Source organism: Harpia harpyja, chromosome 3, assembly GCF_026419915.1.
Source record: "Harpia harpyja isolate bHarHar1 chromosome 3, bHarHar1 primary haplotype, whole genome shotgun sequence".
NCBI classification, from domain to species: Eukaryota; Metazoa; Chordata; class Aves; order Accipitriformes; family Accipitridae; genus Harpia; species Harpia harpyja.
In genome coordinates this window covers 33,250,041-33,263,727 of record NC_068942.1, presented here as the reverse complement: position 1 = coordinate 33,263,727, position 13,687 = coordinate 33,250,041, and the positions used below count along the sequence as shown (strand labels likewise).

Sequence of the window (13,687 nt, the reverse complement as noted above, 5' to 3'; positions counted from 1 at the left end):
TAAAGGTACAAGCAGAAAGAGTGATCTTATTCTTACAGAAGAGATTTATATAGCTGAAAAATGCTATCTTACCTTCCTTTTTTAACCATTTCACAATGTTTCCTTCTTCCATTGTAGGAGAAAGTGCAGGCATGAGAACTTTAATACCAGGCGTACCTGTAACACAAGCACATGATTATCTAGACTAAATACTTTTTCAGTATAATTATTTTCTCAGTTAACTGCTTAACACAAATGAAACTAAAAGTGCATGAATCTGAAAGACAGCTGAACAAAAGATTCACTACGATGCTCTTTTTTTAAGCTTACATACAAGCATGCACTCCCAAGGAAAACAAGGCACTAAGTATAGAACCTATATGTTACACAGAGAACAAGGGCCAACTTGAGGATGAAGTCATAAATAACGCAAAGTATTAAGCAAATTAAACTCTGTCTTAAGTAAAAATATCATATAGAAACTTGGGATCTGATTAAGACTACTTTAGATACTCACGCTGCTTCAGCTTTGATTCAATTAATTTTTAATGGAAACTTTCTCCATGAACAAGTCTTAGTGCATTACTAAAAACATACAAACTAGTATTTCAAGTACCCCTCAGATCAGCCTGACCTACTGAACAATCCTACACTGGCTGCAAGTGAAACAGAGTTATATAACTTTAGTCCAACAAAAATGTAAACAGAAAAAATCCACAACTTGGTTACAGCTCCAACTACACACAAGCTATTGCACGTAGAATGAAAAAGCAGCTATAAAATACAAACATACATTAGAAAAAAAAAAATCACCGGCTAGCATGAAGCTGTGATTTTAATTTTTTTTTTATTCCCCCCCCTTACACCTGAAATGCAGTAAATTTCAACGCTGAGCAAGCTAACACCCCTGCCTCTTCGTGTTTCAGGGGCATATCTACTAAACCAAAGCACATTTCCATTTTTGGGGGGCTTATGCTTAGTTCTGCCTTTGTCAGGGTCTCTTTGAGAAAAAACCTTTGTTAAAACACCGTGCCACACCCTCTCATTTACTCCAGGACACAAGTGAATGAGACGAGTGTCAAAGACTTGTCCTCCCATTTCCTGCTTGCTTGGCAAGAAAAGAAGTCTGAACATTAAGACTCAGTCAGATATAAGCAAGCCCAGAAGAGAGAACACACACACAGACACACGCACACGTATCTCAGTCCTCAAGAGAGGCCAAAACTGCTGCAATCATGAGAAATTGGGTGAGAGGTATTGATATGCTCCCTGCTGATCAACCATGCTGTGCTACAGAGGATAGCGTAACTCTGCCCACAAATTCCTCAGTGGTATTTACCATAGTTTTTCTTCCTAGTTATGCAGTATGCCAGCAGTATGATTATGAATCTATGACCAGAGTACCAGCCAGGCAGGCATCTTCTCTTCTGTCTCAGTGTACTTATCCATCCTCAAGCTTCTAGTCATGGGCATGCAAGTGTGAGGACAGAGCAGGGTGTAAATGTGCAGAACATAACTAGCAAACTGTTAGAATCCCTTCCGACTCTCAATCAAGATGTAAGTATCTAGCCTTTGGTTATGACCTCTGTCTTAATGCTGAACTGCAATACTAAGACCAGGCCAACGCAAACATGTAATCCCATTCCCCAAAGTTCAAACCTTAAAAAAAGAAATGGGAATTCAGAGTCCTGAATTCCTAGACCAGAAGTTCTGTTGGTCTTGGCAAAATCCACCACAAACACTACATCCTCCTTTCTCCTCTCTTTCTCCTCTTTGCCACAGGCTGTGGGATTTTTTTCCAGATGACAGATTAAAGCATATCTTCTAAATTAATAAAGCCCTCCTGATCCTAGTACTCCAGACACTGATGATACACCCCTTTCACTGATAAACTTTTCCAATGTTTATTTATCCTTTCTGTTACAAAACTATATCTACTTTGCAGACTGAAATTGCCTAATTTCAAGTTTCAGTGATTGGATTTCATGTCTCTGCTAAAAAGCTTGAAAGATTTCTCATTACAGAGATGCTTCTCCTGGGTGTCTATATATAAAGACCATGTAAATTTTTAGCCTTTTCTTTCCTTTGGCAAGCCAAATAAAAAGATCTCAAAAGTCCAGTGTATTTAAGCAACACAACAACACAACCTCTCTGGCCCTGCAACACCATGTACTGGACACAGCTAGCTAACAGATCACTTCAGCCTGCCAATTGAGTGAATCTGCTTAGTAAACCCATACACAGAGAGAAGTAGCACTGCACAGCAGAAAGCAGCATGCCATGTAAGTGGGATTCTTATGAGGACAGGGCTCATGATACAGCACATTCCTCAGCTTCGTAGCACACTACATCTCTTGTCATTTGATCCAGTATACCAAAGTAGCGTTCTGACATACAGCTTGTAATACAAGAGATACTACCTTTCTGAACTTTTAAGGATAGTTATGAGGCCAAATAAATACATCTTTTTAGATACCGTTTTGTAAGAGTAGTTTTCTAGCACCTGACTGATTTTTGAGGCTCTTTCTTGAACTATTATATCTGAATCTTTATTCAGTTAGAGAATAGAAATAGACACATAGAAAGTACATTGTATACAATGGCAAGAATCAATTCTGCTTCACATTCCCTTTTCTCTAATAGCCAGCATTAAGGCTTATTATCATTCAATAGGTAACATCACCACATTTCTCCCAGTTGCTGTATTGCTTAGAGCATGCAGAACAGTTTTAAAAACTTGGAAATTAATCGTGTCCTCCCCCTCATTATCCAGAGGAAAAAGGGCAAGGAAAAAAACTAGAATAATTTTGAGCTGAAAAGCACGTGTCACCTAGAGTAAGACTACTTCTCATCCTTACTTCCAAGTCCTAAGAGTTACCATGGTTAAGATCTCAGAGAAGACAAAGAAAGAAGTGAAACTTCAATTAATACACAACAATTTAAGGGAATTAAAAGTGTCCACCCATGTTATGTAATTCATTAATGTTAATACATTGAATAAATCCAACATTGTCTTTCTCATTGCTACAGGATTACGAAAGAACAAATCATTACACTTGTAAAAGAAAGCAGGTATTCAACCATAAGTATTTCACAGGTTTGGTAGAGTTAAAGACATTACATAGTTTTTCCATTATTTCTATTTCCATTATTATTCAATCACTCTTCCCACACCTCTCAAGTGGATGGACCTCAAGGCAGAGACTGGGGGAGCAAAGTCCCTCCCACTGTAAGAGAAGATCAGGTTCGAGACCATCTGAGGAACTTGAACATATATAAATCTATGGGACTAATGAGATACATCCCAGAGTCCTGAGGGAATTGGCTGATGCAGTTGCCAAGCCACTCTCCATGATATTTGAAAAGTCATGGCAGTCAGGTGAAGTCCCTGGTGACTGGAAAAAGGGAAACACTGCACCCATTTTTAAGAAGCATAGAAAGGAGGACCCTGGGAACTACCGACCTGTCAGCCTCACCTCTGTGCCTGGGAAGATCATGGAACAGATCCTCCTAGAAGCTATGCTAAGGCACATGGAGGACAGGGAGGTGACTGGAGACAGCCAGCATGGCTTCACCAAGGGCAAGTCCTGGCTGACCAACCTAGTGGCCTTCTATGATGATGTCATGGTTTAAGCCCAGCCAGCAACAAAGAACCACAAAGCCACTCGCTCACTCCTCATCCCCAGGCCCCAGTGGGATGAGGAGGAGAAAATATAAAGGAAAGCTCATGGATCGAGACAAGGACAGGGAGGGATCACTTACCATTTATGGTCATGGGCAAAAGACAGGCTCAACTTGTGGAAGAAACAAAATCAATTTGTTACCAATCAAATCAAAACAAGGATAGTGAAAAGTAAAACCAAACCTTAGAACACCTTCCCCCCACCCCTCCACCCTTCCCGGCTCAACTCCACTCCCAGTTCTCTCCACCTCCTCCCCCCAGCAGCGCAGGGGGACAGGGAATGGGGGTTGGAGTCAGCTCGCCACATGTTGTCTCTGCCGCTCCTTCCTCCTCAGGGGCAGGACTCCTCATTCTTCCCCTGCTCCACTGTGGCATCCCTCCCACAGGAGACAGTCCTTCACAAACTTCTCCAACATGGGTCCTTCCCACTGGCTGCAGTCCTTCACGAGCTACTCCAGAGTGGGTCCTTTCCATGGGCTCCAGTCCTTCAGTCACAGACTGCTCCAGCGCGGGCTTTCCCACGGAGTCACGGCCATCTTTGGGGGCATCCCCCTGCTCCGGCGTTGGCTCCTCCATGGGCTGCAGGTGGGCATTTGCTCCCCCGCTCATCTCCATGGGCTGGGGGGGGACAGCCTGCTGTCTCACCATGGGCTGCGGGGGCATCCCCTCCTCCAGCACACCTCCTTCCCCTCCTTCTTCACTGACCTCAGTATCTGCACAGGGGTTTCTCTCACATCCCACTGCCCTCCTCCACTGCAGGTTTCCTCCCCAGAGGTACTACCACCATTGCTGACGAGCTCAGCCTTGGCCAGCAGTGGGTCCGACTTGGAGACGGGGAAGGTTCTAGCAGCTTCTCACAGGACACACCCCTGCAGCCCCTCCCCTGCTGCCAAAACCCCACCACACAAACCCAAAACAGATGGAGTGATTACATCAGTGGACAAGGGAAGAGCCATGGATGTCATCTATCCGGACTTCTGTAAGGCACACAGTCCCACATAACATCCTTCTCTCTAAAATGGATAGATGGACTATTCAGTGAATAAGGAATTGCCTGGATGGTCACATCCAGAGTGTAGCAGTCAACAGCTCAGTGTCCAGATGGAGGTCAGTGATAAGTGGTGTCCCTCAGGAGTCCGTATTGGGACCAGTACGGTTTAATATCTTCATCAATGACATAAGACAGTGGGATTGAGTGCACCCTCAGGAAATTTGCAGGTGACACCAAGCTGAGTGGTGTGGCTGACATGCCTGAGGGATGGGATGCCATCCAGAGGGACCTGGACAAGCTTGAGAGGTGGGTCCGTGTGAACCTCATGAGGTTCAGCAAGGCCAAGAACAAGGTCATGCACCTGTGCCGGGGCAACCCCCAGCATCAGTACAGGCTGGGGGATGAAGGGACTGAGAGCAGCCCTGCAGAGAAGGACTTGGTAGATGAAAAACTGGACATGACCTGGCAATGTGCACTCACAGCTCAGAAAGCCAACCATATGCTGGGCTGCATCAAAAGAATTGCAGCCAGCAGGTCAAGGGAAGTAATTCTGCTCCTCTTCTCCGCTCCGGTAAGACCCCGCGTGCAGTACTGTGTCCAGCTCTGGGGTCCTCAACATAAGAAGGACATGGACCTGTTGGAGCAGGTCCAGAGGAGGGCCACAAAAATGATCAGAGGGACGGAACACCTGTCCTGTGAAGAAAGGCTGAGAGAGTTGGGGTTGTTCAGCCTGGAGAAGAGAAGGCTCTGGGGAGACCTTATTGCAGCCTTTCAGTACCTAAACGGGTACAAACTTTTTTGGAGGGCCTGTTGTGATAGGACAAGGGGTAATGGTTTTAAACTGAAAGAGGGTAGATTTAGACTAGACATAAGACAACATTTTTTACGATGTGGGTGGTGAAACACTAGCACAGGTTACCCAGAGAGGTGGTAGATGCCCCATCCCTGGAAACATTCATCAGGCTGGACGGGGCTCTGAGCAACCTGATCTAGTTGAAGATGTCCCTGCTTATTGCAGGGGGGTTGGACTAGATGACCTTTAAAGGTCCCTTCTGATACAAACTATTCTATGATTCTATGACTTTTTTTAAAATGTGAAATGGAAAGATTTTAGCAAACCACTACTAACCTCAGCAGCCATCAATGATCTTGACAATGCACAAAGAGCAGAGACTGAGTTAGTTATTTATTCCCCAAAGTCCCTATGAGAGCAACACAATCAGGATCGTGGTCCCCAAAACACCTGAACTGTGGAAATGCGCCCAGTGTATGCATGGTTAATGTTCCCAGAAGACTGCATGAGGAAATATACATTAAATGCTTGTCAGTTTAATATTACTGATTACTGTAATGCTTAGAAATGTATCCAGTGTTCCTCATAACACTGGCAATTCCCATCTGAATTACCTCCAAGTATTTTGTTTAAAAAGCTGCTTCTTGTAACCTCTCATCTTGGACCAATACACAGAAAAATGAACTATGCTAAGAATGTGTATTATTCTGTGAATACCTATCTGTGTTCATTTACCAAATCATGTTTTGTCTATGATAATTTTTCAAATACTACAAATTAAAGCATGAATTCACAATCTTCTTTATACTACATACGTTCACTTAAAAAAAAATACGTACAGATAACAGTGAGTAGAAAATAATACATTACAGGGTACAAAGAAGTGTTCTCTGTTTCATTTGTCTAACTTGACAAGTCAACTTTGACAATCAAAATATGATTTTGAAGTTATATCCCACAAATGTCTAGGACTATCTAGAACTAGTGGACATACTTCAATGAAAAAAAAGAAAGTATTCCACATTTCTAATAATAAAAAATTAATTTTTAAACATGGTGCTTCACATGTTTCACTTCAGTAAAGAGTCACTTCATCCATTTCCCAGAATATGCTCCATACTTTGGCATAAATACAAAATTGAGCAACAAATTTGTGCCACTAACATTTTCCCTTTCATGTTATGAGCAACTACCACAAGATATACAGTCCATTCTGGTCCTTTGATCAGGTTGGGAGAGAAGATCCAGCAGCAAGTACACGTGAAGTGCGCAAAAAATATTTAAATAAAATAAACAGGGTACAAAGCAGAAGGAAGAATCAAAAAAATCAAAGCACATGTCAAATCTGAAAATGAAGAACTGCCATTTTCTATACTATTGTTCCTCACAGCAGGAATGGTACCTGTAACTGAGAAGCAGTACTCAAACTGACCTTAGAAGGTATATGACTATGCCTTTAACAGCCAATACAGTAGGCCAACAGTCTTCTCAGGCACTTAACGACTTATTACTAACAGTCATGCTAAATAAAAACTTTGCAAAACCTCTATTAAGTGGGAGATCAGGCAAGTACTCATAACAGTAAATAAAAAAAAATTCTTTCTTTCATCCTTCCCCAGCTTTCCACCAGGTACACAGAATATTTGACTTGTAAGGCCCAGGCAACTAATAAAGGCTTTTTATTATTACATAGAGGAACTTTTTTGCTACCTGAGAAAGACTAATGTATCGTATCGGTCAAAGGAAAAATCTGTTTTGGAAGAAAACCTACAGTGTTCTGCTACTCCTATCTAGGAAGACATGGGGAGCCGAGGGCTGCTCAGCAGCTTCAGCAGACAAGAGAATATAAACCCTCTTAATGAAATAGTTATCTGCATACCACTGATGTAAAACCCAGTGCTAGCAGAATAGTTCACTCTGCATCACAAAGCAAAACAAAAGTAAAGAACACCCATCTTTCCACTTCTAGTCCCATGCTTTATGCTGTAAATAGAGTACTATAACTCAAATAGCCTTCTTTCCCTTCTCGACCTACGAAAACACATCAGTGTAATTCTATCCTCACAAATCTGCAAGTATATTTAGACACTGTAAGAAAAATAAAGTTTGAAAACTAGCCCTATGCTCCACTTTCTTTGAAGATGCTAAATACAAGACCTTGCAAGTTGTGGGTAACAAAGTTTACCACTACCTGGAATGCTGCTAACACTTTACTTCAAAACATAATTACATATAAATATATATTCTATGTGGTGATTTCATTCAGAAAAAGAAATATCTGGCTGTAAAATTCTGTGAGTTGTCCCTACAGACTTAAAACATATTGCAAGATGACCACTTATGTCATAGATGTTTTCCTTTAAAACTGTTCACTGGAAGTTCAACATGCTGCTAAAATTACAAAAATAATTTGCGTACGGAAGGAAACATTTTGTCTCCTGAATGGATTCAAACAAAAAAAGAATTTAACAGATACATCAGAGCTCTTAATCTAAAAAGAAAATATCGGTTTACTTATAGTTGCTAAGTGTTAGCATTTGAAATTCTGCTGTATTCTCCCACATGGGTGTTACATACATTTTAAATCTATTTTATTGTTTCTGGTAATTATAGCTGAATGTTGATTGTTAAATAGCAACCAAGGTATATGGCATAAAGCGAACACGAATTATTTCGCAAATACTTGCAAACTTCTAGTCACTTGCAGCAAGCAAGTTGTTCAGAAAAAACACACGTGAAAACGAGCAGAGAGCTGAGAAGATTTTGTCCCTACACTGGAAAGCCACATGCGGGGTTGGTTTGTTTTGTTTTTTTTCCCCCCCCCCCTCTCTCAACTCCTATACTCACCAGCAAAACTTAAGATTTATTTCTAGGCTGGTTTTGCTGGCATATCAAAGAAATAAAAATATTCCTGACACTCTGAGAAAATTTTGGGGACAGAAGACTTCAGAGAACACAACACTAAAAGAAGTTATAAATTATCTCAAGTCATTTTTAAATTGGGCTATCTAGGGAAGAACTTTATCCGTAGAAATAATGTTGATAACATGGACAGCCATGGCAGCAAAAAAAGTGGACAAAGTATACCAAAAAATTGCTTTACTTCTATTACTTTACTTTGCACGGAACTTCCTTTTCATCCTCACTTATATGCAACCTGATCTGAACTATGAAGAATTATACAACAAAATTGTAATAGTTACAGCATCCATTACAGTAATGCACAAGAAAAGATTTCAGCAACAGACTTGGCAATGCTGTGGCACTGATTTTAAAAACTCAATTTCTAAGTACTTTCAGTTGCCTGGAGGTTGGATGTGGTCAACAACTTCATTGAAAAACTTCCCAGAGAACACATTTATTAACATTGCTTGGATGCTTTAAAGTAATTTCATAGCTACAAAATCAAAGCACTTTTTAAACAAGAAAAGCATTTCTTCTCTCTACAATGTATCACAAACAGAATTTTTCAAGGCAGCACAATGATTGCATTTTGAATGGGGCCAATTCAGGAAAAAGTTTTAAGCCATATGCAACTGCCTCTTGCTCCACATGAACTTAATATCAATCCATGATACAACCAAAAGGAGCTCATCAGTTCTGCCCCAACTGTTCACGTTCACACCTTTATTCATACTACCACTAGTACTAATACTCATGCTGTTGCCCAGTTACCCAGATTGGGGAATGGATTTTGCTAGAAGTTAACCTGATAACAAACCCAAATACAGTCAAGTTAGCTTCCTGATATGGCTCATCACACAGCAGTATGACCAACACCAACACCCAAAACGGGCAGCGGGAACTTGCACAGAATTTGAGTTAAAGCAACTGTGGAACTTATGCACCCGGTGCTTATGCACTTCAACTCCATTTTCTCTACTCCTTTCCCATCCTCCAAGCTCAGCAACCTATCCATTCCTTGTGCATTCATTTAATGCTCACCCATAGAGATGCCTATGTTCAGAGAAGTTCAGTAGTGTTGCAAATTAAGGGCCTTGTTCAGCAACAGATACACAAGAACACTAGCTACAACAATGGTCTTTCAAAGCTATTTCAGTCACTTCTCAGTTAATGACCACAGATATCTAAAAAACAGGCTTAAATGTTTCTGAAAAAAAAAAGCAATCATGTTCAACAGTTCCCTTCACCGAATAATATTTTCCCTCATTAAATGAAAAAAAATACTAATAAAAGGAGTCATTGCATTCATGTAGGTTAGCTGCACTGTACAGGCAGTCCTTACAAGCACTCTGGGAAGTAAATATTGTTGCTTTTTCATTATGGGTAAGCAAAAAGTTCTGGCAATTCACACAGAATCTCAAAGACAGAGCTCATGGGCATAATAGAATTTAGAGCCATGAGCATATGAAAATTCTGAACGCCCAGTCACTATCCATTGATTTTACCATCAACAGTAACTGTGTTATTACTTATCAGTTATCTGAATAAAAAAGGAGGAAGACTTAAAAGAAAACTTCACATAAACAGTAGCTGCTATTTTAAAGAAAACCCTCTGTGTATCCAAGAGAATTTGTTCTTGGTGATACATTTTAAGAATCAAGTTGAGTCTGGGCACAAAGCTTCTGCTTCTCTCCTTCTCCATTAAGACATACAATGCATATTTAGACTGTGTATCAAACGGACTGAAGAGCAGGGTTTTAAGAGAAGAGCGGACTGGAAGACCTCTATAATATCCTATTAACTACAATCTGAGAATCCCATTGACAGTGAATTTTGTACTTGAACTTACTCAGCATTACACAAGTTCATTGCCTCTTTTTGACCTCCTTCACTATGGAAACAGCTACAGCATTGTCAGACCAAAAAAAACTCCAATGAACTGAAGACAAACGCTTTAATGTGCCCCACCAGAGAGATATTTCATAACTTCCTACGCCACACTCTGTAGTCACTAGAGAATTGAAAGACCTACTCCAACCTGACATCAATGATAAGATTAAGAAACATTAAAAACAAAGCAAAATTGACAGACCTCTAACATAAAGGTTCATTCATTTTCTTTCTTCCTTCCTTCCTTGTAAGCAACAAACTGGGAATTCAATCCTGAATTAATTATTTTGACTATGCAAAACAACTTCCTCCCTCCTCTACCATCACCACAGAGAGGGACAGAAACACACAGAGAAGCAAAAACTAAAGTGACACAACAAAACTAGATCCACATGAACCAATACTTCAAATGGTGGCATTTTCAGAAACAGAAAAGTGGAAAAATAAAACTAATGCTAAAATAAAACTGAATTAACTTTAAATTCTCAGACTAGGAACCAAGAGTGAGTTTTAAGTCCAGAAGAGCTGTATTTTACCAGAGAAGTTACGACTTTTTTCTTAGTTTTCATTTTAGAGGCTACAATAAACATTTAAGAAAAATGGTGTCACTGAGATATGCACCACCTTGAAGAGCAGTAAGGAACACTAAGAGGGTTCAAAGAAACAAGTCAATAAGGAAAGCCTGAACAAGTTAAAGGAGTGATATATCCACCTTAATACATAAAAGCTTACTGTAAGGAAGAAAAAAAAAAAATTTCACCCATATCCAAAATTAAGCAATTTAACTCCAGCTACACATTAAATAAGCCTTTCTCACCATAAAGTACTCCAATAGATTGCCTGGGAGGACTGTAGGCAAGAGGTCTTTAAGGAGTTAGATAGTAAGGCTAATGTAGAAGTAGCTAATCCTGCATTGGACAAAAAGACAAACATATTATTTTATGAAGAAGGAAACAATTTTTTTCTAATAAAATCTGAAAATAAGTAACATTTGTTTCAAGAACAGGGATAGCCTTCCCTACATCATACACAGCAGGTTTTGCAAAGGAAAAGATTTTCATACTGCAAAGCAGCAAAGACAATCAGTGCTGGAAAGAAGGGTATACTGAAATCTAAAACATGATGATTAACAAGTCTCTAAACTACTACGGAGTTTTATTGTAAAATGCACGTAGTTTTATTATACAAGGTTAGCAAGAGCTCAGTTCTTTATAAGTGCACTTAAAAACCAAAGTGTTCACATATTTTATGCTCAGTATCACACCAGTACCTAATAACAACGCATCTGATTATTGTTTAAATGTTTCACAAGCTGTAACTAATGGATCAAGTAGGGAAAGGAAAGACCACATTTTATTTGGGCATTTGTGCTGGTCTGGGCTGGGATAGAGTTAATTTTCTTCACAGTAGCTAGTATGGGGCTGTGTTTTGGATTTGTGCTGGAAGCAGTGTTGGTAACACAGGGATGTTTTCATTACTGCTGAGCAGTTGCTCACACAGAGCCAAGGCCTTTTCTGCTTCTCACCCCACCCCAACAGCAAGGAGGCTGGGGGGGGGGGGGGGGGCGCACAAGAAGTTGGGAGGGGACACAGCCGGGACAGCTGACCCCAACTGACCCAAGGGATATTCCAGACCATAGGACGTCATGCTCAGCATGTAAAGCTGGGGGAAGAAGGAGGAACGGGGGCGTGTTCAGAGTGATAGCATTTGTCTTCCCAAGTCACCGTTACACATGCTGGAGCCCTGCTGTCCTGGAGATGGCTGAACACCTGCCTGCCCATGGGAAGTGGGGAATGAATTCCATGGTTTGCTTTGCTTGCGTGCGCGGCTTTTGCTTTCCCTATTAAACTGTCTTTATCTCAGCCCACGAGTTTTCTCACTTTTACCCTTCTGATTCTCTCCCCCATCCCACTGTGAAGGAGGTAAGCAAGTTGCTGCACAGTGCTTAGTTGCCAGCTGGGGTTAAACTGTGACAGCATCCAAAACTCTTCCCACATCTCTTAGAGAAAACATGGAAGGTAAGGAGAAGATCTGCCTGGTAATTCTGTAACAACAAACTCCTGAGAAGAGAAAAAGTATCTTGAAAGGCTGTTGCCAAAACCTCACAGGTTTACTTCTATGTGGCAACATATGCTGGACACACAATTAATAAATTCAAACTCCATTTCTCCATTTAAAAAAAAAAAAAAAAAGAATGACATAAAATATAGCTTCCATGCCCTTCTCCAGCTAGTTGAAACATTACTCGTAGAATAATAAGATGACAGAAAAGTGGTGGAATCTCCAAACATTGAAAAAACCCAACCCCAAATCTTTCTCTCTCAGTAATTAACTGTACTTACACCTAAAACTCACTCAACTATTTCCAATTTTAAGCACTTCTTTTTCTCTATCCACAACAGAGTATTTACATATTTGAAGGCCTAATCTCCCATCAATGTGGTTGCCTCTCTAGATGCAATTCCTTCAGTTTCTTCTCAGTGATCACGCTTTCTAGACCTTCAATGCCTCTCTCCAAATCCACTCCCATCAGCCCATACCCTTCCTAACGTCCCTCCGAGACCAAACCAAGCAGCACCCCGCCAAACTAACCCACCTCCACAGCTACTGATCCAACTCCCAATCGGTCATCGCCGCCGAGTTTCTCCTGCTCAGTCCACCACCGGCCCAGCTCGGCCCTGCCACCCCACACACCTACCCGGTAACACCAGGTGCTCACACCTGCCCACCACCCCCCACAGCCTCCATTTCTCCCCCAGCACCACCTACCCTCATCCCTCGCTTCAGGTCGCAGCTCCTCCGCACACACAACAGCGGCAGGCCAACGGCACAGGCACCCGACGAACAACGAAGGGCGCAGGATCCCGCCCGACACTCACCCAGCAGCTCTGGGGTCCCGCGCAGACGCCTCCAGCCTCCTCCACCGGGGAAAAACACACCCACGCCCGGAGCCGGCCGCCCCCGCAGCAGCAGCCTCGCCACCCCCTTGCCGCCGCAGTTCAGCCACAGGGAAGCCGCCATCTTGCTTCCCTGCCCTCCCGAGTGCCGGGGCTGTCTCTCTCACTGCCTGACCAGGAAAAAAAAAAAAAAAAAACAAAACAAAACACAAAAAAACCAAAAAAAACACAACCAAAAAAACGACACTCCCCCCCCACCCCGCGCCCAAGCCGCCTCAGCGCAGAGGAGCGGCTTCACCACCGCCCTGCCGCTGGCCACCTGCCTGCGCCTGGCACGGCGGCAAGCCTAGCCGCGGGCGCTCAGCCTCTCGCCTGCTCGGGCCCGCCTGCCTCCATCGCCCCAGGTACGAGCAAACACCTACCACAGACGCACCCGCACCTCTCTCAGCCCTGCCCGCCCCCGGGGTGCGCCCGCATCTCCTCTCCAGCCGCTCTCGCTCCTGGCCCTTTCCTGCCCTCCGGGCCTGAGGGGGGAGGCTGGTCTCTCCATC

At 42.2% G+C, this 13,687-nt stretch overlaps 1 protein-coding gene across 3 annotated transcripts in view; it reads right to left on the bottom strand.

Moving 5' to 3' along the window:
• Positions 1–13,687, bottom strand: part of PDHX (pyruvate dehydrogenase complex component X) — a 57,593-nt gene that overhangs the window by 43,681 nt on the left and 225 nt on the right. For 2 of the 3 annotated variants that reach the window (XM_052781877.1, XM_052781878.1), the window contains exons 1-3: positions 13,576–13,670; positions 13,119–13,306; positions 73–156 (exon numbers count right to left, since the gene is read on the bottom strand). In XM_052781877.1, coding sequence (XP_052637837.1) covers positions 73–156; positions 13,119–13,260 — 226 coding nt within the window. In that variant the 5' untranslated portion in view covers positions 13,261–13,306; positions 13,576–13,670. Of the gene's footprint in view, positions 1–72; positions 157–13,118; positions 13,307–13,575; positions 13,671–13,687 lie in introns of those variants that run through there. The other variant, XM_052781876.1, reaches the window with a different exon arrangement.